The 27,954-nt window shown below is 41.1% G+C and overlaps 1 protein-coding gene across 1 annotated transcript in view; it reads left to right on the top strand.

Annotated features, from left to right (window-relative positions):
- Nucleotides 1-27,954, top strand: part of samd10b (sterile alpha motif domain containing 10b) — a 51,447-nt gene that overhangs the window by 11,684 nt on the left and 11,809 nt on the right. The window contains exons 2-4 of the mRNA XM_023425121.2: nucleotides 9,335-9,519; nucleotides 19,820-19,988; nucleotides 26,880-27,020. Of these exons, the coding sequence (XP_023280889.1) occupies nucleotides 9,335-9,519; nucleotides 19,820-19,988; nucleotides 26,880-27,020 (495 nt within the window). The remainder of the gene's footprint in view (nucleotides 1-9,334; nucleotides 9,520-19,819; nucleotides 19,989-26,879; nucleotides 27,021-27,954) is intronic.

Below are 27,954 nucleotides of genomic sequence, written 5' to 3'. Positions count from 1 at the left end.
GTGGGCAAATGTGAAGAGTTATAATGTCAGAATCCAAGGAGCTGGTTCCTCTATGCTCAGCAGACAAAGTGTGGTGGATCCCTGCCGGACGGCCTTGCAGGCTATCACTGAAGGTATTTGTGTTGTGAATTCAAGACGCTAGCATGTCACATTTTGTTTGTGTAAATTGCCTCTTTGATTTTGGTTTAGAGAAAGAAAAAGAAAAAAAAAAAAAAAAAGGTAATGGTAAAACCTATTTGTATGATTGCTTCAGTCACTTTAGGATTCATTGGCGGACCATCTGGCTTATAGTTTGTGGTTCCAAATGATCGGCTTGAATTGCACTTGAAAAGATTATATTTTGATATTGAAATGCATGCAGACGTTGTTTCTGTGGTAACCTTCTAAATGACTAAACTTCCTGCTGTTAATTCACTGTGGGCCTTTATTAAGGCAATTGTGCTAAGATGGAAATGGAGTATTTCAGAGCTTTAATATTTTGTACCCAAACATCCGTTAATCCACTCCGGCAGAACATTTTACCAGTCAGGGGAACAGCTGTAAACAAACACTAAATATTTAAAAAGCCAATCTTGCCTAAGCTGAGAACTTCTGTTCATTTCATTCCCCACATCATTTTGGATTCTTTCCAGCATAATACAGAGGAGGACGGTCTGCATGACAGACAAACTGTGAAGACGTTTTAGATCACAGCATGCACTGAGATTTGAAAGCTGAAGAATAATGTGTTATTTTTATGTGACAGTGAAAATGACTGTCATTCAGCAAACACAGAAGATCATGGTGGCAGCATTCTCTCACTTTTATTACACTGAAACGTCAGAAATCTTAAAGTGTGTGTCTGAACGGCAAATATAATATCTGAACATTTTAGATGGGATCTTAAGTTGTTTTTTTTTTTTTACATCTGAAATGTATTCAATCAATAACACAGACAATAAAGCAAGAAACTAGTTTGAGTTCACTTCTTGCATTTGACCTTTCACAGTATTAAATTATTCAACCCATCAGACCCATTACAATTTAGCCTAACCTTTATGCTGTCTGCCTGTGGATGCCACCGCCATGTGAATTTCAAACTATTTAAACATGCATAAAGTTATACTCTGCCTGTTTGACCTTTTAATGTAATTTTCCTCATTTCGTGCTCTCTCCCAACTGATGCCTCGATCCATTTAGAAGTCCTAACCGCGCTAATTTGGATGTATCCGTCAAAGGTTTCCACAATAGTGATAACAGTGTAGTGGGTGTGTGTGTGTGTGTGGACTGATTGATCATCTGATTACCTGGCCAGTTAGGCCGGCTTGTCCAATAATAATTCAATATCTCACAAACAAGATCATGCAAATAAACACAGATAGTGTGTGCCCTTGAAGCGCTCTGGCACTTAAAGCTTCATAAGAAAAACACTCATGCCTTTGTTTTTACTAGATCCTCTGTGATGATTATACTATAAATTAATTATGCAAATGCAGCTAACTGGAGCTTGTGTTGTTCTTCTGTATGTGGACAGGAGCACAGTTTTCAGGGTCAAAGTAGCTGGATTACTGGAACAAAATCATGTAGTAGTTTCTAAATATGTAACAAGAGGCATAAGCCCACGGTTCACACCCATACACAGTCCAGCCGTGTACTGGGTTCATACTGAGTCTTGTATTCAGCTAGATGAGCTCAGTTGCTCAGTTGTCTAACATGTTAGATGACGATGTTGTTAGCCTAGCCTCAGGTCTGGGGAGAAAGGCATGTCCAATAGGAGAAAATCTGACCCCATGACACACTTTGAACAGAAGCCCCCTCATTTCAGTATCATCTGAAATTTATAAATGAAAGAAACTCAGAAATTCATACAAAGGCTAAATAAATCCAGAAACAAATTAAATAAGAAATATCAGTTTATGTCACATTTTATTACTTAATTAATACCTGTATTTCTTTTATAACATTTTTTGGGGCATTTAATGGCATATGAATTTATTTATTTAGTCATTTATTTACTTATTTTTGATTTTGGCCGTTTCAGTCCTCCGTATATAAATTCTAAATCCTCCCAAAAATACAAAACAGTAGAGAATTTGCTCACCTTTAACCAAAACCAGTTTTTAAATTTCTGTACGTGTTTGATGTCTTATGAATGTGTTGTATGTTTTGTCCCTGCTCTTCATATTGGTTTGAAACAGCTGATGCCATGTGTACCTCAGTGCACTGTTTAGCGCTGTTTCAAAATGTGAAGACAGTTGTTTGCTCATGTTGTCATCAGCTCTGGTCAAACCACACCCACGCAGTCTAGATAAAGCAGATTAGCTGAAACTTTTAAATGTGATAAAATGTGTATGACAGCGCTTTTCTCCTTAACATGAACTTTGATAGTTTTATTTATTTAGTGATGAATATATAATGATATTTTTATGATATATGATATATTTTTTGGCCGCTTGGGAGCAATGGAAACAAGAACACAACACTGACACTTCATCGTCTCTTAAGTTAATATGCAAACTTGTTAGTAAACAGTTAACAATTACAGTTAGTTGCTTATTTATAAATCCAGCAATGGAACATCATTGTCATTCATTTGGAATTTGTGTCTTTTAGCTACAGTTTGGTCCACTATGTTCACCAGCTGGAAGCTTATTGTGCCTGCGTGTCAGATATTATACAGTTTGGTTTTAGAGATTTTTCACTGAAAGCAACTTCCTGCTGCAGCCAAAAACAATTCAACGAGAGAGTGATGAGATTGAACCAACACAGTGAAGTTTTGGGCCAAACAGCTAAATAAAAAGCTCCACAAAACCTGAAGGGAGCTGCACCTTCATGTGATAAGTCTCTGGTTCATCTCCACAAGCGACCCCTGTCTTTGATTCTTCGGCAGCTCATACCTACTGAGTCATTGAAGATGAACACAGTTCGGTGTTTGGGTGCTTGATCTTCTGTTGGATTTAGCTTTTCCATCTGTAATGGAAAGTGAAAGGGACAACAAAGAAGGATTTTCAATTTCAGGTCAGCAGTACAGCGGTTATCATTATATTTTTCATTTTCAGCTAGTATATACAGGTCTCTCAAAACAAGGATACACACAACACATAACTGGAATACTCCGTGAACCAGAACACTAGATAACTGAGTCACTAGTCCACATGCACAGACACTCATTGATCTTGTCTGTTCCCTAGTTAGATCAAGCCTGATCAAAACCTCACATCCTATTACGCGACCTCGTCCCTCTCCTCTTCCTCCTCCTCCTCCTCCTCTTCCTCCTCCGTCCTCCTCTGACATTCGCTCTGAATTACCGATTGTCACTGAGATGTAATCTGTCCTGAATCATCATGAGGGACTTGGCTGTGAAGGGGAGAAAATAACAGAATCACATGATCTCCATAAACTCTTGTCCTCAGCATCGCACTCATTCTCCATTACCTGATGCAATTAATATTAATGTTCTACTCTGAAGCATCATTTTACAGCTATTCTCTCTTTTGTGACTCATCATTTTACTTATTTCTCCATCTCTTTGTTCCTACATTTATCCTGGGCTTCATTCCTTCATCCTCTTAAGAGGGCATGACCATGACAGACCTCTGTATCCCATCTCTTCTTCTCCGTCATTCTTCCTTTTACTCCTTTTGTGTGAGTTCCTTTGAGCAGGAGTGGATATGACAACCAGTGGCCTCGGGTGGAAGAGTTAGGTGGACTGTGTCTGTGTGTGTTGCTGTCTCTGTGTCTGTGTGCGTTGCTGTCTGTGTGTGTGTGTGTGTGTGTGTGTGTGTATGTGTGTGTGTGTTTGTGTGTGTGTTTTATCTAAAGTGATCTGTAATTGTATGTTCCCTGACACGGTGATGGATAATCAATAGTTCTGTCTGTCTCTGTGGAAGTGCTGTAGGGACCAGGGTGGAGAGTAAGAGAATAAAAGTCATCCTGTCCTCAATGCTGCACCTTCAGATTTTTTTTTTTTTTTTTTGTCATAGCACTGCCCAAAGAGAGGAAGCCAAGGTCGGCCTGGCATTTTTCATACCAGCCTTTGTTGTTCTCTGCTTTGTGCTCTCGGGGTGCAGTCGGACTTCCCCTGTGACTATCAGAATCATAAAAGAAATGCCAACTCCACCTGTGTTCTGGGCTACACGGTGCGTTGGGAGCCATAATTGCCCTGCAGTCTGAATCCAGAATTCAGCTTCCGTCCACATGGCTCGCACACATACAGCCTCTTTGCAGCTTTATCCACGGATCCACTATCCTAAACAAAAGCAGACAGGGATTACACAGATGTGTGGATATATGCGAGTCCTCATACTGGCATCGCCAGTCACATTCACGTATGCATGAGCATGCCGGTATTCGCCAACGCACACAATCACATACACACAGATTTCAGTTGGCGTTTCCCTCATCTGTGTCCTGATGAGAGTTGGTGTGTTGTTATCTTCAATCAGCCTGCATTGTGGATGTCCATTGTTTACTCCCATTTCCCTATCTGCACATTCCCATGACACTGATAGTTTGTGAAAGGTAAACCTCAGCCCCAGCCTCTGCGACAATGTCTCATGTCAGAGTGGATAATAGACTGCAATGCATCATGGGTAAAACCCCTGGGGTCCTGGGTTTTATATTTATTTTTAAAGCTGCAACCAAATTTGTCGTCTCCCCCCCCCCCCTTGCTCTTTCAAAATGGAGTAATTTCATGGCTCATTCCTGAGGTTGAGACCAGGTCTGGTGGAGTGGAAGAGTTGTAAATAGCCCTTTGCTTTACCCCAACATACTACAGCACCGACAAATCTGGATCACTGGTAGATGTGTTGGTGGAGCTGGCAGCATTGGCCTGTTTGATGCTATATTTGGACTCCAGGTTTAAGGTACATTACTGAGGCATGAAATGTGCATGATGAAGTTTCACCCTCTTGCAGATTACAGAGGTATTTTTCTTTCCTCTTTCATATAAAACTCGCACTGCAAATAGAAATTTTATCTGTGAGTCGAATAAGAGGTGGTCGGTATAGGGAGGGAGTCGATGCTAATATCATGCCGCTGAAATACACCACGACACCCTCTATGTGTTGCCTGAAGGCGGATTAGACCAGAGCACTTTCCTCATGAGGGGACGAGGAGAACACACACATGCAGCTCTGAAGTTGATGCAAAGGTTACGCAAAGATCAAACTTCTACAAAAAGCCTACACAGCAAAATAGTGCACACTGACTAATTTAGATGCTCACTTTTGGAGTTAAATGAGTAATGTCCAGTGATGCCATGTTAATGTACTGTGGGATTTGGCTTGGAACGACCTTCCAGGGTGCCGTACCTAACGGCTTAATTACCTTTTCAGAACGAGATACCTCTGAGGTTTAGCAGCCACTCTGCACCGCAGATATGCTAGTCAGTCAAGAGGAAGTGATATGAGGTTACACTTCATTGGGCTGAGTCATATTGACCTATCTACCCTTTGCACACACACACAAACACACACACACACACACACACACACACTGACACAAACACCTGTCTGATACTTTGCCCTTGATGGTGACACCTCTACCAGCAACAATTCTCTCGCTTTCCTCCCACCTTTTTTTCTTTTGATGTGAACCTGAAGTTAGTTTCCTGAGAGTTTAAAAATGCACTCCATCGCTGGAATTCTTTTTCATCCACTGACTGTAACTCAGATGATACATATCATGCTTTTACACTTTCCATCCACCCTCCATCATCCCTTGTCTTCTCTCCCCTCCCTCGAATGGAAGTGATAAAAGTCACCGGCAAGGGCAGCGAGAGATAATACAACAGCAGTTAGTGATAAATAGGACAGAGGAGATTTGGCGGTTGTCCAGGCTGATCAAATGCATGTTCAGACAGACAAGGAAAGGTGACAGATAACCCCCTCTGCTGAATGGTAAGATTCAAAGATCCATTTAAGGACAGTGAGCTTTAGCACAGCTAAATCCTTTCATTCAGTGTGATTACAATATACTGCATTTACATTTTCTTGAAGCTTTGTGCTTCTTAAAGCCACCAGCAGAAGTATGCGTTGCAATGTCATTTCAAAAAAGACGTCAGTAGGAATCTATGGATAGTTAATCGCTTTTGGCTTATTCTAAATTCTGAGCCATATCCTGTGCCAGGAGGTTAAGCTGGCCGAGTCCATTAAAGCGTGCGGAATGAGCGCTTTGTCTTCGTTTTATGACTGCTGGAGGTGGCAAGGTCCGGCGACGTGGCAGAGATTGAGATTTCAGTGGAACTTTGAAATCATGACACTACACTTCTTCATTTTAAAAGTGATGTCTATAAAGTGTTGGGTGGTCCCTGTCTAATTATTGGAAAGCTCCGTCTTTAACAGCTTGTGAAACGTAGTCTATCATGGTCTATTAATGCGCCTCCCCGCCTCATCCCTGAACTCTTTTACCTCGATACAGTTTGATCAGTTTACTGTCAGTTTGCATGGATCAAGAGCTAATTTACAGCACCGCTCCCCCTCCCCATCTCTGTCTTGTCTGTCTTGCTCTTGCTTTTGGGCTTTCTCTTGTCTCTTTCTGCGAGATTGGCAGGTCTTTAGGGCTGCAAGGCGCTTAGCTTCCCACGTTTCTTCCTCCTGTCTCCTCCCCCTCAGTCTGACTGGCAGTAATTACATCAGGGTTGGGCCTAGTTTATCCCGATGACCTGACAACCAGGAAGAGACAGAGAGAGAGAGAGAGAAAACAAGAAGGATGGTGCTGTATAAGATACAAAAGCATCAACATATAGACATGAGGAAAGCAGTATTGAAGCACCAGGCGTGAGAGGTTAGAGAGAAAGATGTATACGAGGGTAGAGAGGCAGAACAGGTCACACATCAGTGATTCCTGACAGGCCTTTCTTCTCTTTCATCTCCACCCTCTTTTTCATTCCTCCATCAGGGTCAGTGCGAATTCTGTTTTCACCGGTGCTCACTTGATCAGACCACTGGGTTGGGTTGAAAGAAGTGTTTTTATTTTTACCTCTCCTCTCATCTGCAACCAGATGTTTCCCACAAGCCTTTGCTGTCATACAGCAGGTCCCAGTGGTCTGCTGGGCATTTCTAAAATGGGAAGGCTTGTTCTCTGTTGTATGTGGAAGGAATGACAGGTCGTACTTGTTATGCCTCCACGGCTGCGACAGCCAAGAGCTGGAGGCATAATGTTTTTGGGTTGTCTGTTGGATGTATGTCCATCTTATTCTTGTGAACACGATATCTCAGAAACACCTTTAGGGAATTTCTTCAAATTTGGTACAAATGTCCACTTGAACTCAACGATGAACTGATAACAATTTGATGGTCAAAGGTCTAAGGTCAAGGTCACTGTGACGTCACAAAACACGTTTTTAGCCATATCAAAAATTCATATGTTAATTATGGCACAATTTAACACAAATGTCTAATTGGAGAAACTGATGGAGAAATGCAATTTTTTACAACCCTTAGGCAGTAATTCTAGTTTTGTTTTGTTTTTACTTCCATCTTTGGTTGGACCACAACAGCAGGGCCATCACTGTAATCGCAAATGTCCATGCGTGATTGACAGACCTTTTTTCAAACAAGGCTAGGTCTAAACCTAATATATGGCTGGACTGTGTATCTGTGCCAACTGTGCGTTTAGGCAAAAGCTCCTGTTACGGGCAGTTACCTTGCCGCCCTGGTTCACCGTCTGCCTCGGAGCTACAGGGAAACTGAAATTTGACCTAGTCTTGTTTTTTTGACAGAATACGTCTTTTTCATATCTTCACGCCTATTCACCTCTTTTGTAGTAAGTGGTATTAGAATATAGGTCATAGTCACAGGGTGAAAAATCACCTGAAGAAAGAAGAAACATACCATGGACAAACGGATGAACACACTGGAAAGACCTTATATAACTTTACACACAAATTACATTACATTCAAATAAATCTAATCTCTCATTTGTAAAATCTGGTCCCCAATGAGGTAGGAGGAAAAGAAATTCATTCGTCATTCGTGGGAGATGAAATGAGGCTTTACTCAAAGAATGTTCTGACATTGTTCCCTTTGAAAGAGGCTTTTTTCATATTAAAAAGAAATGAATATGACATTTATTATGCCTTGTTCCACTTTTAGCTCTATCATCAGCAATTCTGTCTCCGTCTCAATGACTGCGTTTACATACACAGGAAAATAAAGTGGTTATATACTCATGACTTCATATGCCCTGCAGCCCTGCGTTTACTGGCAGCTTGTTGGTAATCTGATTTCTTCTCTAGTGTTGTTTTGAACCAGTGATAATACCATAGAATACTGTAATTGAAAGTGTGTTTGCAGTGCATCATGCTGCAACTTTGCAGTGTTTTAACATGGAAAGCCTTTTTTAGAAAGAGCTTTTGAGTGTAACTGTAACTTATTTATTTTAGTGTCAGTTTTGGTTGGACTTGAGATTTAAATATTTTGGCAGTAAAGATGTCTGAACTCACATTACACAAGTTAAAAAGCTAGCATTAACCATTGTATTCCAAATATCTCAAGTGTGTTAACCAGGTTTCACTTAATCCACAAGGAATAGGTTTCTTGTTTACATTACTTACATGAAAAATCAGGTCACTGCAGAAAGCAGATAATTGCCAGGTTTCTTAAGTGTCTCTTTCTCATTTTCACTTCTATTATTCATTCTCTTGACCTTTTTCTGCTCCCCTCCACTGTCTCTTCTCTGTCTCCTCTGGCTGACGTGCAGTCATATCCTTCACATGACTAATTAGCAGGTGAGGGGGACAACTGTATTTGTCCCCCTTTAAATAAATCCATTGCCACAGAGGACAAAGTACAGTAGCCTGTTCGTCGCGATGTGAACTGCAGAAGATGCTGCGCGGCTGTTACGGAACTGTACTCTGACCCTGCATTGACTACTTTCCTTGCTTTGCTTGTTCACATCTCACACTCAGTCCAGGGAGGAAAGGAGGGAACGATAGACGCAGAGAGGAAAGAAGAAAAAAAAAAATCAAATATTCATGATGCAGGATTTAAATAATCAAGGACTAATCTAGCAAGAGAGACACAATTCCAAAAACCGTGCGCGGCCTCTGTGAATATGCACTCAGCATAATTGGAGATCACAGTGGAGTAGCACTGCTGCCCACCACCATCACCAAAACAGCCATCTGTTTGTAGCTCAGTCAGTACACAGAGCGTGTAATCTGGAGTGAATGCAGCCTGTTAAGCTCTTTGAGGATTATCAATCATTTATTTTGTTGTTTTTTGGTGTTCCTGTTCCTCAGTTCATAGATAATGTGTTTGCAAACCCCTTAAACAATGACAATACAAAGTGAGTGCTTATCAGTGTTCATTCTTCTCCCTCTGCTTGCCTCTTTGCTTTTCTCTCCTCTCAGCGGCGTCCAGCTTCAGTTTTTGCCGTGCCTCCTTGGAGCACACAGTGTCTGCTGAGGAGCTAAGCTACCAGCTGCCACGACGCGCCGGAGGCAGCAACCTGACCTGGCACGACGGCCGCGGCCAGAAGACAGCACACACACGCACCGTCAAGCTCCTGCAGCAGCCCGGCACAGAGGGCATCCAGGTATAAAGACGTCCGTACAACAGGATCAGAAGCAGTGTGGAGGAGTGTGTTCACTCCATGGGAATGACTTTCATATGTGTTTTCTCTTACGAGAGAAGATTACAGACAGCTAAAATAAGTCGTTTCAGGCAATAGCTCAGAATTGGGAAGGTTGGACCATGACAAACATGAAAGAGAAAGAAAGCTTCTGAGGCTCAAACTCATACTTGGTTTCACTGGTGAAGCAATCTGCGGTGAAATGGTTTGTGCATAATCTGTAGCTGATTTGGATTTTTCAAAAGGAATGAATTCCAGCCACCGGGCAATCACAGCACTTTAGGGAAAAGAATGCATGGTTTATTTGTTTATTTATTTATTTATTTTACCAAAATCAAAAAAAAAAGAAATATTTTAAGATTTTTCCATTCTAATCACATTTTGCAGAATAGCTTAGAGTCGGTTCAGCCAATTCCACATTCAGCTAGTATTTTTAGTGGTTTATTTTTGTCATTTTAAGGCACAATTTGTCAGTGGAAGTGATATGTACAAAAGAGCGGATGTCGTGTTTTTTCATATTCATAGCTTTTAGCATTTTTGTTTATTTTATTTGTCATCAACATTTTAGAGACGTTCAAGGAAATCAAAACATTTTTCTGTCCCTCGGGATGAAACAGCACACGATGAAGATACACGATAATATATATGAAGATATATAACACCTTCTCTAACACAAAAGAGGCAAACAGATGCAAGGCGACAGTTACTAAATGCTATAAGGTACAAGCTGAACTATTAAAGGTTCACTATTGAGAGGTATGATTTGAAAATTATATGAACGATATTATTCATTTATTTTAATTCTGGACATTAAGATGTATATAGATAGAGTGACCAGCTCTAATATTTCAAAACTTTTTTTTATGTGGTAATATGTTATGATTAATATTACAGTACAGCTTTGTATTAAATAACATCGCAGTGTTGGCTTAAATATTTTAATGAAGAAGTGTGAACTGTTTTAAGAAAACATTATTTCCCTTGTGGGGAGCTGTATTGCTGTAATTTAATATAGTCCGGTGTGAATTAAAAAAATCAGTAGTTCATAAAAGCTTTGTGTTTTCAAAGTAGCGTCTGTAACTACAGTACGTGAGAGAAAGATGGGTGCAATGAAGCTGTCCTAACCTCGGTGAGAAAAAAAGCCACATATGCACTCTGGCAGATAATCTGTAAGCATCAGAGAGACAAGAGAGAACATCAGTGCCGCATCCCTGGCTGCCAAATCTCAGTGGAAACAGAAAGTCTAATAGTTTTATCTTGTACATGATGTTGGCTGGTCTCACCTGAGCCCGTGGTAGATACCACCAGAGAGAAACTGGTTACATAACAGAGGAGTGGTTACCTCATGGCTTGTGATGTAACCGTGCTCATACAGTCCGAGGGAGCGCACGGCGCACAGAAAATAGACTGAGAAATTAGCAGTTTATACTGTCTCTCCTGTGTCTAAAAGTCTCATTTATTCCACAGATTCATGCCCCCCCCCCCCAAAGCTTTGCAGCAGCTTTAACAGAACTGACAGATACAAACACCAAATATGAAAGTCACTTCAGTACTGACTGGGTGGTGAGGAATGTCTGCTTGGTGGCTCAGTGTCTCACCAGTGTAATGTAAGCAGCCAGAGCATCATTTACTTCCACACATCGCTCTCGTGCAAAATGGAACCCCATCTGTGCAGCACCAGAGAGAGGCAAAACAAAGAGGGGAGAAAAAAAAAAGATCTATTTTAAGGTATTCTGCCTGTGTTTGACCTAAAACAGCACATGACACAACAGCCTCCTTCCTGGCTCCAAAACTCCTGACATGAAAGAGAGCAGATATACCAGTGGAGGTCAGTTTTTTAGTCTCCCCCACTGCCTTTAAGAAAGTTTGCTACTGTGAATGCTGTAAGACGTACATATGCAGTGCAAGATTGTTCAATAATTCATAAAAGAGTGCCCCCTCAGCTATAACAGCTACAAAAGGCTTAATAAAAGGCGAGTGGGAAGCTGTTTCCATGTGATTACACAGAGACTGGATAATTAAACCTCCTCTATACCATGAGAAGTAAGGCTTATCATTTCATTGTAGCAACAAGCCTCTTTATGCATTATTCAACAAATGGGAGAGCGGTCCAGTTCTCTCTGGTGTGTGTGTGTGTGTGTGTGTGTGTGTGTGTGTGTGTGTGTGTGTGTGTGTGTGTGTGTGCGCATTCATAACATTTTTCAGGGTCCATTCCTGTATCTGTAATTTTAAGCATTTGTGTTTATGGGTGTGCACGTGTGTGTGTGTGTGTGTGTGTGTGTGTGTGTTGTGTGGATTGCTGTTTGTGCGCTCAGATCTCTCAGGAGTGATGATTAGATTACTCTTCATTACACTGGTTGTGCACACATCAGCTGTGATGAGGGAGCCAGTTTAGTGAAACACAGCCCAGATTCTATATATAAGGTGACACTTGGGGAATCTTCCTTATCTGTTTAATAAAGCTGATATAACACATTATGTCCTGCTATGCAAACTCCCATCCTGAACGCACACACACATGCACACACACACACGCACACACACACACACACAAATGCTGATTCAGAGGGGGAGACAACAAATAGAGAGAGAAGGGAGTGAAGAAATTTTAGCCATACAGTGTATACTTGTCCATGCATGCACAAACATGTATTATCAAAGATGATCCCAACATTAAAGTGTGTGCAGTACTGACCAAAGGTAGTCTCACATAGATTAGTTGCAGATGTACCCATTACCAAAGTACACTGCAGAATTATATATTTTTGTCTATTTTACAATGTAATATAAACAAAAACGTTGCAAAAATGTGGCATAATTCCATTTTTCCTACATGATGGGCCATTTTTTTGTGATTTTCAGGAAACAGAAGTGTGTGTCTTGAAACAAGACAGACTAAGACTGACTCTTGCTCAGTTCATCTGTACTGGAAACAGGTGAAAAAACGTCACCCAGCACCACTCGCTGACTCAGTGACAGCTTAAATGATTTTAGAGGTTATATACTCATTTGTGTTGTTACATTGCTGCAGGTGGACCTGTATGCAGACCTATTTGCTAATAGGATTTTTCCAAATAATGAGTCATTGTGTAGTTGGCGCACCTTCTGTGCCATCCCTTGAATTGGCTGTTGTTTGGGTAGCCAGATGGGGTGATGGGAGGGGGTTTGTGGGTGGCTCTCATTTTGCTGTCTGACACACAGCTTGTGGGTGAACCTTTAGATGAGACTGGGGAATAGGTGGAATAACAGAGACGCAATTTAGGAGCCACTGTGCCTTCATTTTCTGAATCAGAACCAAGCCTGTTACAGGAAGTAAGTCTCTTAATTTGCTTCGCTGGGTGGGCGAACGAGAAGGACCAGTGTGTGATTATTTTTCCCTCCTCATTACAGAACACGGTCGCTGACCTTCTCAGCTGACACCAACACAAAGCAGTGAAATAACATACAAATACACTACACAAAACTTTCCAACTCTGACCACTCCGCGCAAAGAAATTAACAAGATACATCCTACATTGTTAAAGTGGCTGTCTCCTGTCGAGCTCATTATTTTATACACCAATTGGATTCATATATGGAATCCACCATTAGTTGGTGTGACTGTCCTTCTTGTCTGCTTTGGTAATGCTAGTCTAAATGTGCAGTTCTGCACTGACATCAGCATAGTGTCAGCATGTTGCTCTATGCTGTCCTGGACCACAGATTGAATAGTATCATATCTGCCAATATGCAATCTATGAGTACAGCTTATTTTATCACTGTGTACACAAATGTAGAGCTGAAACAAGTTGAGCTACACTCACTTTCCCATCAGCCTCAGCTGTACTTTGTGCTCAGTGCTAATTAGACGATGTCAGCATGCCAACATGCTAAAGTAAGATGATGAACATTTCAGCTGCTTAACGTCAGTGTGTTAGTATTGTCAGTGTGAGCATGTTAGCATGCTGACCTTAGCATTTTGCACAAAGCACTGTTGTGCATTAGTTCAGTCTCACAGAGCTGGGGGCACGGCTGCACATTTTGTAACAACATGTTTGAGCTTTTAATCAAACACCTTCACCCACATAGATTAACTTTGATATTATCTTTTTAAGTCAAATCATGAGGGATTTTTTTGTTGTTTATTAGCCAATTTCAGACTTAACCACTTCCTCTCAATGTGGGTGGTGGAGCAGTTGTCACTGATTTCAAGAGAAAAACAACCAGTATTTGTGGTTTCTTCAAAACCTCAAAACAACTCTGACAAGTAACCTCTTGTCATGCAAATAACGATTGTCCTCTCTCAGAAGGAAAGGCGAAAGTAGTGTGATGTTTTTTATCCTGCCACAAAACCTCTGAATGAGGAGGTGTGTGAGTGGTTGTGCATACAAAGTGTCTGTCTTTCACACCAGAAACAGCACTTTTCATTACATCTCCCTGCAACAGACAGCATTAGTTTGGGTTTTTTTTGCTTGTTTCCTGTAACCCATACCATCTGTAATCTTAACCAAGTATTTTAATTTGGCAAAACTTACATAATGTTTTCTCATAAACATTGGACAACCCTCACATGATTTTTGAAAGGCACAGACAAACATCCCATCTTGTTGCCATCCTGCTGATAGGGGCGCCAGATCAGAAAACTCATAGAGGGTTTTGTGGGATTTATTTTTTTGGAAGGCAGTGACAAATGACATTTTGTCATTCAAGTAAAGACTTGTTTTGAAGCATCACCTTGGCAGCCAGCGGCTGCGCTGGTGTAGTGATGATGCAGTGGACTCTTGTGGTTTTAAAGACATAGCAGAGAGACACAGAGAGCTTCTGGGCAGTGAGGCAGAAATGCTTTAGTCTCTGTTGTCCTTGTACAGCCACTCAATGATGTCCTGCTTTGTCTGAGACACATGTTTGAGTCATGCTAAATAGACAGCTTTGTGAAAATCCCATCTGGCCCTTTGTCCACCCACTGAGAGCCTGCTCACATTCGCATGAGTGTTAAGACATTTACACACTCAAGAGTCCTGAGGACAACCAGAGGCAGAGTTGTACGAGTCTAAAGGAGGCTGACAGTTCACACACTCTCTTGTACAGGAACAGTCAAGCACTCACTCACAAAAGCTCACACTTCAATGTTTTCAGAATCACAGTGACACACTCAAACACACATATGCACAAGGCTCTAGTGAGCACGGGAGACGCAAGGGTGCTAAATGATGCATCAGAAACTGCCAGGCAGAAAGGGGGAGGTTTCAATGTTACTGAGAGGAGAGGAATGAAGGGTAAGGTGAAATGAGAAGTGGGGGAGAGAGGTGTGAAGGAGATATGAAGGATCATGTGTCAGGATATGTCAGGGTCTTTGGGATTGGAGAGACAGATTGAAGATCTGAGTCTCAGCAGAAAGAGAGATGGATAGGTACAGTAGGGAGTGTTGTTAGGTGGTACAGCAGAGCATCAAGGAAGACAGAGGAGGAGAGTTTTGTATCCTGTGGAGAGATGAAGTGACAGCAAGAAAAAGATGAAGAGCAGAGAAAGGCAGGTGCGGGCTACAGTATATGACGTGCATGCTATAAAACATAGCATCCGATTTTTGCTACTTTTTGGCATAGCATCATTGATCAATTTCAGGCAGAGTCTGAATGTGCAGAGACAGAGGCAGGCATTGGAAGAGCGGTGTTAGCGGTCACAAAGACTGAATTTTAAGGATTCCCCACGCTCCCTTGACTTTCAGCTAATCCCAGATTCAGCTACACAGAGATGCAGGGCATGCACACTCACACAAGCACACACACACACACACACACACACACACACACACACAAACACAAGCTCTTAAATGGGCAAAAAGTAGCTCAGTGCACAGAAGTCAGGAAGAAAGATCGAAGGAAGGAAACAAGCGAAAGGGATGACAAGGAGGAAGGAGGGAGGGTGTCAGGCAGGCAGAGGGGTAAAATTTATGAGGAGCAAGCAGAGGGGGGGGGGTGAGAGACATGATAGAACAAAGTAAGCAGGGAAGGACAAATAAGTTGTTTGAGGATACAAACAGAATGATCAATAGGGAAGTGCAGAGACGAAAGTCATAGTATATGGATGTGAGGAAGCAAGAGGACGGGGAACAGCTGAGACAGAATTTGTCTTGTTGAAAATACCAGGACACCTAAACATAACGTATCAGTTCATTATAATTTATCATTTAATTCATGTTTGCATTAATTTCCACTCTCATATCTGTACGCTAGTTATATGCCGCAACAGCCAGTTACCAGTTAGCTTGTAGCGTGGTATAAAAAGCAGTTAACAGCTAGCATGGTTGTAGTCACGATAACTCGTCATAATCTGTGTAGAAGTGTAGAAATGACAAGCTGTGGGTTTAACCGGGGCGTTAGTGCAGAACTATTTCTTGGCCCTGCTGCAATGACTTCCTGCAGCGTTCTGCAGGTTGCCTCACCGTGATGTTGGTTTTTTGTGTGGATTAAACAAGATGTACAGTAACATGTTAATTAGTGAACTTAGGAGATACTGGTAGGTGGAATTTATGACCTTCAGACTGACCCTTTAGTCGGCTCACTTTATACTAGAAGCTAACTGTCTCTGGGCTGTATTTTCATATTTACCATACAGACATGAGAGTGGTATCAGGCTTTGTTTTACAACATAATTAAATATTGGAGGTATAGTATCAGAGGCCCACTCAAATATTAATCAAATGTTTTGCTTCTATTCATCTTTTTCTTTTTGTTTTTTTGATCAAAGTTAAAAGAAATCATCAGTTTCATACACTTTGGCTCACTGACTACAGTATTAGTTTGTAAATTTCCTGCCTTCCCTCTCTTTCTTTTCCTCATTCTCTCATTAGACTTCCGCTCTATATACAGCTTCCACTTTGGCTAAGCCCCCCCCCCCCCCCCTTCAGCTCCATCACTCCCTGTCCTCTCCTGTATGTAATGAATGAGGGAGCTCCTCCCGGTGGACAGAAGTAGGTCTCGGGAGGAGCGGGGCAGGTAGGAGAGGTTGAACAGGGATGACAGAGAATCGGATAGAGGAAATACGCAGAGATGGATGACTGAAGAAAAGCAAGGGAGGAAGAAGAGAGAAGGCGGGATGATGGGGACCTATCATTCCACTTCCCTTCTGTCTGGCTTCTTGATGATGAAGGCCATTACTCACGCAGAGTACCCCACTCCCCTGCACGCTGCCTTCTCTCTCTTTTTGCCGTCCTTTGTCTGTCTTTGTTCACCCTCTATCTTTCATCTTTCTTTGTCTTCTCTGTCATTCATTCACTTTATGAAATATGCTGTACATACAAATAAATGTCAATGTCAACTCAATGTGAGTCTTGAAATATTCAATAATTGATCATTACAACTTTATACGCAAAGATCTTTATCTGTTTCCCAGATTTGTTATGAATAATAAATTATCCCCCTCAGTGGATCTAAAGTACATTTTATTTCTACTGTAATGATGTGAATTCCCATGTAGATATTAAAGACAAGCTATTAAAGATAAGTTATTACAGATCAGGTCATCTTTTTAGGACCATACTGTACTGTATTTATTACATTTTTTTTTCCTTTCTCTCTCAAACAAAATAGGTCCCTGGATTATTATGAATCTTCCCACTGAATCTTTGACTGTACTTAAGTTGATAGTGTAGATTTATGCTTTTATGTTATGGGCTGTAGAGCCAGCAGGGAAATCTGCTCTTGCTCCTCTTTCCACTCATAAGTGCAACACACATCAGTTGCCTCATACAAAGGCAGCACACGTGTCAACTGAAGCCCTTAGCATACACCAAACGCATCATGCAAATAAAAGAAGTAGTCACAGTAGAAGTGCCATTTAACATCCTTTTCACTGTCTTCCTTTTTTATGACACAAAATCATCTTCAACTCAGTGTCAAACACATCCACAGTCCCCACGTCACATACTTCCTATTATGTTTTGCATTTACAATATTAACATATGTTGTGAAAGATTTTCCATTCAAAGCACTTTTATGAACGATGATGTCATATTTTAAAGGAATAGTGTGACATTTTGGGAGATGTGATGGGACGTTAGCAGCCAGTTAGCATAAGACTGGAAACATGGGAGGAACAACTCTGTCAAAAACAAGAAGTTGCTGTTTTATGGTTTGTTATGTGCAAAGCTATTTCTTAGTCAGGTGCAGTAACGCCTGGAGTCTCCACTGAGCTTCTCATCTAAATCTTGGCAAAAAAGAAAATAAGCACATAGTATTTCTCAAAATCATGAACTATTATTTTAACTTCCCAATCTGTTCAATTTACAGTTTACAGTCAGCTCAAAATAAACTCACCATCCCCTCAAAAATCAAATCCCTCTCATTTCCCGTGAAGACTCTCAGCCCTCGGGGTCAAAGGTTATGACCTTTGAATTTGGTACTGAGTGGGCAAACAGCAGGTCCTGTCTAGACAAAGATCTATTTGTCTTGTTTACCATACTTAATGATTGTCCTGGCATTCACAGCACCACTAGCTCCAATATTTACTCAACACGATGTGTCAACATGAGGATTGTAAAGATGATAGGGACGAAATCAGCAGGCTTGCAGCTTCACTGCCTTCAGATGTAATGGCCATCCAAAGATGAGGGAACATTTTTACCCTCTCTTGTCCGCACTCAATCATCCATAAGAGCGAGAGCATTTCCACACCTCTTCCAACTCAATCTCAATTAATGATGGGGGCGAGCAGTAAATTTGGGTTATTAAAATGACTTCAGCGCTCCATTGAGTCAGAGTACAAGTATGTGTGTAATTATGAAATGAGCAAACACACTGGGGCAGAGAAATGGAGTTGATTTCAATTACGGCCTACAAAGCAGAACACAGCGAGTGGACCAGCCAGAACATGAAAGGGCTGATTTGTGCTTAAATTGACAGGAGGAGATCTCATTCCCCAGGCTTGCAAACATGTCAATAGTTATGAACCTGTGTCTATCACATACTGACACGTGACAAGGTGTTCTGGGAGTTAGTTTTTGCATCATTAACGAGAAAGCAGCGGGGAGAACATTACATATGAAGCTACAAGGGTGCGTGCATCTTGCATTTGTGTGTATGACATTTCGGCATACATAATCCCATTAAAAGCAGTCAGTTATGGAGTGGAACGTTTGGCAGCAGTTCTGTGTTTTTCTGCTGAAAATCAGCCAAGTCCTTTGTTGTCAAGTTGGCTCAGTCAGAGCATGAATGAATGATTAGATATGAGAGTAAGTCACACAAGAGGGAGAGAGCTGAGGGGGACAAGGAGATGGTTTTGTTTTCTCCCCATATGAACTGGTTGTGACTTTAATAATGTCCATATTAATTCCCTGCACATGGCCATGGCACACAAAGAACGGGTTGCTATCTGGCAACTTTCAGGGGTCAGAGAAAAGTGTGTAGAGAAGAAGAAGAAGAGGAAGAAGAAGAAGAAGAGAGAGAAAAACAGAATGAGAGGAATAAAGGTGTGATGTTGAAAGATAAAGATGACAGAATCACACTAATACTATGCAGACTGCATAATGAAGGCGGTGCTGTCAGGGAAAATCACCTCCAGTATAAGCCCATACCAGCCACAATACGACCCAACATCAGCGCCCGTGCTGGTAGAAATAATAGATGGAATGTAATTACTGCATCAAGATATGTTGTTGACAGAGGGGTGAAGCACAGAATTAAAATAATGTAATGTGTGAGAAAATATGGTGATGCAGTGGAAATTTGCATCATTCCCTCCAAATTAGGGTTGAGAGGTGAAAAACCGGGCGCTCCATTGAATCAGAAGAACAGCATCTGTTTGCCCTTTAGTGTCTACAAGCTTTTAAACCTTATGTTCACTCATACGGTGGCTTACATTTGGGCTTCATTTAAGCTCATTATGGGAATTTCAGTTGTCTCAAACAAGAGAAAAGAGTAACCTTTTCAAATTATTACACGGTAAAGGTAACACTACAGCACACGTTTGGCTTGTATCTCTGATAAATGTGAGCTATAACACAGGCTACACAATACTGTGCAGACCTCTAATAAGTTGCTTTCTATTACATGACTTTATTTGCACTCCGTACATTTTCTATTTGTGATTTACTAAACTACCAGAGGGGATTTTGTTGCAAACTGTGACATTAGAATGAATCATCCAAACAAGAGCAATTACAAAGTGATTATGTGAAAACAGTGAGTACATCTTAAAGTAAAATAAAGAACCTAGTATATGACGTAAGTTTGAACTGCTACAGTACACTGGTAAATATATAACTTTCTGCCTCTTGTTTTGTTTTTAGTTGCGTCCAGGTGAAGCCTTCACTGTGTATCACACCAGTCCTACGCTGTCCAGTCTGTCCAAACCTGTGGTGCTGTGGACTCAGCAGGACGTCTGCAAGTGGCTTAAGAAACACTGTCCTCACAACTACCTAACCTATGTAGAGGCCTTCTCTCATCACGCCATCACAGGTACAGTCCACAACACATGAAGCCGAATGATCTCACACACACACACACACACACACACACACACACACAAGGTGCTGTCCAGCATCATTTCCTACTGAAACCATATACTTACATTGATTCTTTTGTTGTATTAGCTCGATGATGTCTACATCTACAACTTAATAGTGTAAAACATATCAAACTGACCCAGTGGTCTTACAGAGGTGTTGCCTGATGTTTAAGGATAGGTTCAAGTCTAATATTGATATGGCCATAAAAACATCAGCCTTAAAGTTTTTCACCTTGAACACAACTATACTGTAAGAAATTGGCGATGGACACAGGTTGCGTCTGCTTTTATGAAAGAAACAAGAAGCACTCCATAGATTTCCGCTGAGAGATTAAGAAAGTTGTTGCAAATAGTGGTCCAAAATGGACAGATGTACACTGTTTTCGAAGTAGAGAGAGTTCTGTTTCATGTTCAGCTCATTTCTCAGAGGATGATGAGCACAGGAGGAGGGTTGTTGTGAGAGAAAGTCTGAGGAGCCTGGCTGTGCCACCACCATCTAAACAGTTTAGACACATTCATGTTGGTAAGTAGGACAGTGACATATCCAGAGCAGCTCGCCTACAGTACTATGTCAGTACACTGACATTATTTGCCTCAGCTTTGTGGGAATAAATGTGTGTGCAAAGATATAGATTGATATCTTCCATTTGCCGTACAATGCAAATTGCTCCTCCACTTCAGCATAACTACTTTTGTACTGCATTTCTGATACACCACATGCGACCATTAAAAGGTATCCCTCCGCCACAGCTCAGATGGGAACTATACTATCCAGGGGAAACAAACAGGGGGAAGCTTGTGTTAAATTGACCGTAACTTTGAAACATATTGACTCGATTCAGCTCAGTGGGACTGCTGAAGTTTCACATGACCCTCGGCCAAACTTCGGAGTGCAAACTCAGCCAACTCAGCCAAACTTTGGTGCAAGGGCTATGTATTTTGTCCCCCATTTCTTACAGCATAGTCGCATAGAGAGGATGAGTAGTTATAGTGTCCAAGACTGTTATCAATATTAAGATACACTTGAAAAATTCTGAAACTATCCTTTAATATCCTAAGACCTGGTGCGTTGACCCCAGTGATGCGCCTTCGGGCTAAGACATTGCAAACCAATGCCATAAAAGGCTTACCAAATCTCACACAAGTATTATTTTTAGGTTTGTGGATCCACAGCTTAGCTATTTCAACTGGAAACAGGTTTACACCCAAATCTCTCCAAAGGAGATTTAAAAGTCATTCATGTGAGGTGACGAAAGGAGTGCAGCCTATTTTTGGAGAAGAAAGCGAAAGCTGTGGAAAATATGGTAGGTTATCGTATTTCGAGTTCAAACAACACTCTCTCTCTCTCTCTCATACACGCACGCGCGCATTTATTTGTTAGTGAACCCATGCATGTGCAGATACACACAGACCACAGCACCGATGGACACACATGAGCAGGCGCACACAAACGCGTATACACATGAACGCAAACGCACATTTATTCGTACACATCCCCAGCCTTGACAGACCAGACGGCAGAGCGGCTTCTTTTTTAGTGTCTCGCAGAGAACAGATTGCTCCTCTGTGCCGTAGGGTTAGCCACCACTCACTTAACATCCGCAAATACACACATACACACAAACACACAGGCGCATACAGACACATATATATATGGACACGGTGGGTTCAGGGATAACGCTGCTGCCACCGTCACAGTTGCAGCAACTCTGATCTGATCATTTTTATTTATGTATTCTCAAACAGAGAGACAGAGAGAGAGGCTGAGATCCAATTATCCCTATGTATTCACTTGCTGTTGTCCAGCTGGATTTTATTTTTGCGTGGGTTATTAGCTCCGAGTGTTTTCTTGTGCAAATGTGGGATGAATATGTGTTTCTGCTGTTGATGCGAATGATCAGTATCAAAGAATCGCATGATCTATATATAAAAACTCTGCCTTTTTTCACACACACAAGGAAGTTCTCGTCAGCAGTTGAGAGATGGATTCTGTTTCTGTATCTTAGTTCAGTGACCCAAAAGTAATAGTTTTTCTCTCAGTCTCTCAGTGAGGGCACCATTATAGTGAAACTGCCTGAGGTCAGTGTAGCTTCCTCAGTGTCTCTTGCTCTTGCATTTAATTGGTTCGTTAAGATTCATGCTTTCCTCTTTCATCATACTTTTATTCATTTTGTCATGACTGTTTTTATTGTTCTGTCTGCTTTTATTCCAAATATGTTGTAGTAGACCAGGAGCTGGTCGAAAGCAGGAAATAGACTTGTCAGTGGATGTGTGAAATACGATTATAATTCACTTTGACTGCACAGTAATGTAAGTGGAGCTTTCAATCACATGAAATGGGTCTCCTTTTAATCACACCTTGTGATTTGTTTGTCCTTATTGATAAGTGAGCTGGATGAAGCAAATTCAAAACACGTCACTCTCTCACCCACTTGCTGAACATGTTTGAGCCAAAGAAAATTTGAGGTTGGCCCAGACCTGAAACCTTTGGGTTTTTTTGACAATTATGAGGAATTTGTCCTTTATTTTGAATATTCTAGGTTGTGCAGCTTTATACTACAGACAGAAATGTTGTACTTCACTAAATTAGTTTGACAGCTGTAGTCACTAATTATAAGTTTTGTTAAACATATAACTGATTGTTATTCAATATGCTACCTAAACATATATCATAGGTGTAGTTTGTACATGAAAAGGGCTATTTAGCATAAGTGCTTTTACTAAACATTATTTTTAAAGGTGTATTTTCACAGTGTGGTATTACTGCTTCTACTGTTTACTGTTTAAACAGTGATCACTGTGGCCAAAAATGGCAATTACAGGATAATGCTAAATGCTAAAATGTAGTGAACCAGTAACACAAGTGAGTCAGCAAACTTACTCAATCAAGTTACACACCACTCAGCAATAATTACACTGCAACTAGCTTATATCAAAAGTTTGCTAACATTAGCCGCTATAAGGTACCAGTCATATCACAAGTGAAGGCTGTAGCAGGAAAACCCCAGAGTGTACTGAACTGAAGAGGGTTGTGTTTCATTGCTTAAGAGTTGTTAAAGAATAAATGTCCATCTTCTTCTTTCAGCAGCTACATAGTGTCATTTTAAGTCAAATATCTAAATACTTCTTGCACAACTGTAGCAGACTTTATTAGTAGTAACTGCAACACAGTATAAGTTATGGTTCAGATTACACTCATTGTTGGCAGACTGTGAAAGTTGAAAGCCTGGCAGTGAAAGGGGTGCGGTGGTGCGAATGTGATTTAGTGACAGAGGCCCTGTTTATTAATACCCCCAGGTATTAATAGCGTGACCTGTATCTAGATGAGTTCTCTGAATAATGGCACAATTGCAGTCACACCTGGTGTTTTTATTTATTTATTGCTATCTACATTCTGTCCACACCGCGATGAGGAATTGCAAACATATAGTAGGTCAGCAGGTTGGAAGACTTCAGCTGTCAGACAGTCATTAATCTGTCATCTGCTGTCCTCAGCTCATGTGCAGATACTCTCTCAGGACTGCAAGCTGGACTGATTGCATTTACAGACTGAGATCTGATCATAAAGCAAGGTAGACCACTGCCAGATGTAGTCCAGCTGCTGCTGCATGAATTTACACCTCGCATTAATATTATGTTTTCCTTATCAAGGTAATATATCCTGATCCAGTCACAATTTTATACCGGGTTTATATGGCAAATAAGCCAGATAGGGTGAAGATATAGGGAGAACATACAGTACATAGAACATATACTGGAAGTGAAATAAACTGAGTCAAATAGTAAATGCAGTCAGAGGGCTACACACTCAACCTTTATGCTACTGTATATACAAACTGACAGAAATGTAATACAGTATGGAGGCCTTCAGGGAAAGCATGGGCTAAATTGGACTACTACTAAAGGTTTAATCTAAAGCTTGTTCTTTTATAAGGAAAGCTTTACCTTCCTCTCTGTTGGATTGTTTTTCAGTATTTTAAGAGTCATTATTCCCTTAGCCAAGGCAGAGCTGCTTCCCATTTGCCCACAGACATTGTTAATAAGCAGTTTATTTTGAAGCCAAATTGAGAGAAGCGATCTCCATTGAAACAGCTTTTGTTTTTGTGTCTCTTTTCTCCCTTTGACAGCACTACTTTCCCTATCTGCAGGCAATTATTAGGAGCTGTATTAAGTCTGTCTGAGGGGAATTGATTTGAGCTCCATTCATCTGCTTTGTCTCATTTGTATACACACACACACACACACCCACACACACACACACACACACAAACACACACACAAACACACAGAGACCAAGGGCAGTGGTTTTTCTAGGACGCACCGGCATTGCTGTAGGGGAGATGGGGTGAATAGGTTGATGATGAGTGTGTCGACAAATACAGAGAGTGTGTGTGTGTGTGTGTGTGTAAAAAAATTACTGTAACTGTGCACAAAATAAATGGAAAATTATTGTTCTTGTATCCCGTAGGTAGTTGTCCTCACACTCAATGGATTGTTCCAGTTTATGTACTAGAATCAGAGAGCACCTGGACTCTGAAGAGAAGTAAATAATCTGTCAACAGTACCATATGTGCACACACACGCACGCGTGTGCGCGCGCGCACACACACACACACACACATATACACACACACAAACACACACACATACATACACACAAATATCCATTAAAGCATTATGAAAGCTAACTGGTTTGTCATGGCTTTGTCTCCCAGGGAGTGGAGCCTTGCCCACAGTAGAGGTGACTATTGTGTGTATTGTTCCAGCCCATCTGGTTGTAAGGCAAAGACTGGCTGACAGTTCTGTCCTCATTTTTGCTTGTTTGGTTCCAGTGAGAGATATATATCACATCTCAAAGAGATGTCATGTAAAAAAAAAAAAAAAATTATAATGATTGCTTCTTCCTTGAATAAGGTTCAGTAGCCTGTCTGCTGCCTACAAAGTATCAATCACTCAATTGTAAGGAAGCTTTGTTAAAGAAAAATGTCATTCCAGTAGATAGAAGAAACTGATCAAAGTACAAAATTTAACTCTTACTTCAGTACCTCTTCGAGAGATTTAATACAGAATTTTCTAAACGTTCAATACTTTAATCAAATGTATTTTACCTCCAGAGGGTACGTAAAGCTCTATGCACAGTGGAGTAGTTACATAAAAGAAGAAAATGAAGATTGAAGCAGACAGAGCTGCAGTTTGATTTGTGAGAGTGCATCGGTCAGCAGATGAGTCAACTGAGTCGCACATTTGAAAACAAGGGAAGACTGTCAAGAAGTCCTGCCACAGAAACTAATGATGGAGAAAAAAAACAAACAAGAAAAAACAGTTCCAGTATACACTCATATGGCTTTACAAAACCCCAAGTGTTCTTCTTGGGGTATTGTAGTATTATAACTGTATCAATTTGTGTTACATTTTTCTTGACACATGCTTTCAGAAGCACTTAGCCCAGCCCCGGGTCCACTGAGGGTCACAACCAGACTCACTTCAGTCTATCACATGATTACACGCACACTGTCTGTTCTCCAGCCTGAAGCCTGTCTTATAAAATATGACTGCCGACTCCCTATTAAGGATATTTATATTTCATGGGCTGAGAAAAGAGACAGCGGACAAAGGACTGCAGTTCTCCTTTCATGTACCTTTCTCTGCTCTTCTTCTCTTTTGTTCTGTTCCCTTCTTTCATCTCTTCGCCTGAGCTCTTTGCACTTTTCTAACAGATATGCTTATTAGCTGCCATGGATAAATATGCGATAAATGTGTGCGTATGTGTTTGTGTGTGTGTAGGTGAGAGAGAGAGAGAGAGAGAGAGCGAGAAAGAGCCTGTTTACTATATGTATGAAGCACATACTGTACGTAACTCGGGGTGCTTTTCCTCTGCAGTACACACATAATGCACAGACAGAGAAATAAAGAGAAAGACCGAGATACAGAGGACGTACTGATGAGCAAGGGAAGGAAATGGGAATGAATGGAATGATACAGAGAGTGAGCTGTATGAGTAATGAGTCTAATTATGATTTGGGCACCTTACGGAGCTGCTGTAGGTATGATGGATTCCTCTTCTGTCTGTATCGGTGAAGGACATAGCTCCCCTACCCATAGTAACCTGAGTGTGTGTGTGTGTGCATCTGTACCACATATGCATGTCTTAAAGTTTTTTTCATATTTCCTTTGTGTTTGTGTGAGTGCAGCTTAGTTGTAAAAGCTGTTTACTGTGGCTAATGGTATGTTAAATGTGTGTGTCCCCAGGGTTAACTGCCAAACTCTGTAGTAAAACTCAGCCACAGAATAGAGCCAGCCTCAGTAATCCTCCCCATGCCAGCCTCTTTACTGCAAGGCTGCAGTGCTCACCACAAAATACACACCTTACCCCTGGATGTAAATGAGAAAGTGTTATCTGGCAACACTTCACTTAAGTCACTTTGAGCCCCCCAGTTTTGCATTAATAGGACACTTTGTGAACATTTAGTTAATGCTTTCTAACACACTATAATGCAGTTGGAAGGAGAGATATGTATTTAGTAATGTAATATAATGTGCAGTTGTAATTATATGAAATATGCCTGTATAGAAGCAGTTATTGTTGATGAATACTGTGCATGAATAAACACTTCAAAATCTTTATATCTTCTTACAGCTACATTATGTTATGAATCATCTATTAGATGTTAGAGTGGTTATAAATGGGGGGTTAAATATGAGAACTTTTCACTCATTTTCACAGACTAAATCAAATTACTAATTAATTCCGCTTTTATGGAAACATTAATACTGTGCAAAGAGGGCGATTTCTCTGAATTAGTGGAGAAACTTAACCCATTCATGCCTACTCCTCCTGGCAGGACGGGCTTTGCTGCGTTTGAATGGGGAGAAGCTAGAGAGGATGGGAATCGTCCAGGAGACGCTGAGGCAGGAGGTCCTCCAACAAGTCCTCCAGCTGCAGGTCAGAGAAGAGGTCCGCAATCTGCAGCTCCTTAGCAGAAGTAAGTAACAAGACAGTGTGTGTGTGTGTGTGTGTGTGTGTGTGACCATGTTTCTGTGCATTTTTTTTTTTTTGTATTTTTTCTGTGTGTTCATGGGAGAGAGGGAAAGACAGAAACTGACAAGCAGGGGGAGAGCAGTTGGGTTTTGGCTAAATTGGAAGGAGGCAGACTGAGGCCATGCATGCCTGCTGTGACATACGTGGAGTTGGGCATCCAAGTGCAATTGTTTGTGGCTGTGTGTGGGTTTTATTGATGGGAGCTCTTGATTTGCTGCCCTGCCTCTGAACGATGGCTTCGGTAAACACTTTTATTATCTAGCCATCAATAAACTGGCTCAGTAAATCTCTGCTGACCTGGATTCAGCAGCTCAGGCGGCTGGCTTCTTGCAAGCTTGTGTTGGCTGTTTTGGCCATTGTTGTGGGTAGATGTTTTGTGGGTTCATTGACAGCTTCCAATCATCAAAGTACAATGTCGACACAATTTTGTTTCTCTATATAGAACTGGATTTCAAATGCTCCCTGAAGATGAAAATCTGAAAATCCCTCTAGTTTTGCAACAAAACGTTATCCTGTAGCTACCTGGATAAATACTACATATGTATCGATTGGAGGGAAAGTTATCAACAATTCAAGCAACCCCACACACACACACACACACACACACACACACACACACACACAATACAAATAAAAAAACTCTTCAGTGGTATTAATAAAGGCACATTTATTGTTTTTTGATAGATAGTGTGGTGATCCAAACACACTGAGAACCCTCTGGTTATTTCACTCAGGTTTTCCTTTGGGCACCATAATCTTCAACAACATGATATATATTCAGCAGCAGTGTCCTGGCTGAGCTCATTCCCCGAATAAAAGGAGATCGGCAGCGTTTAAAGGGGATTGCAGCCTGCTTGTTGCTGTAGTTGTTTCCATTG

The sequence above is a fragment of the Seriola lalandi genome, unplaced genomic scaffold, assembly GCF_002814215.2.
Source record: "Seriola lalandi dorsalis isolate HSWRI2012SDOR001 ecotype SW California unplaced genomic scaffold, Sedor1 jcf7180002054767, whole genome shotgun sequence".
In the NCBI taxonomy this organism is placed as follows: domain Eukaryota; kingdom Metazoa; phylum Chordata; class Actinopteri; order Carangiformes; family Carangidae; genus Seriola; species Seriola lalandi.
Note: the sequence above shows the minus strand (reverse complement) of the source record. Positions and strands in the feature narration are given on the sequence as shown.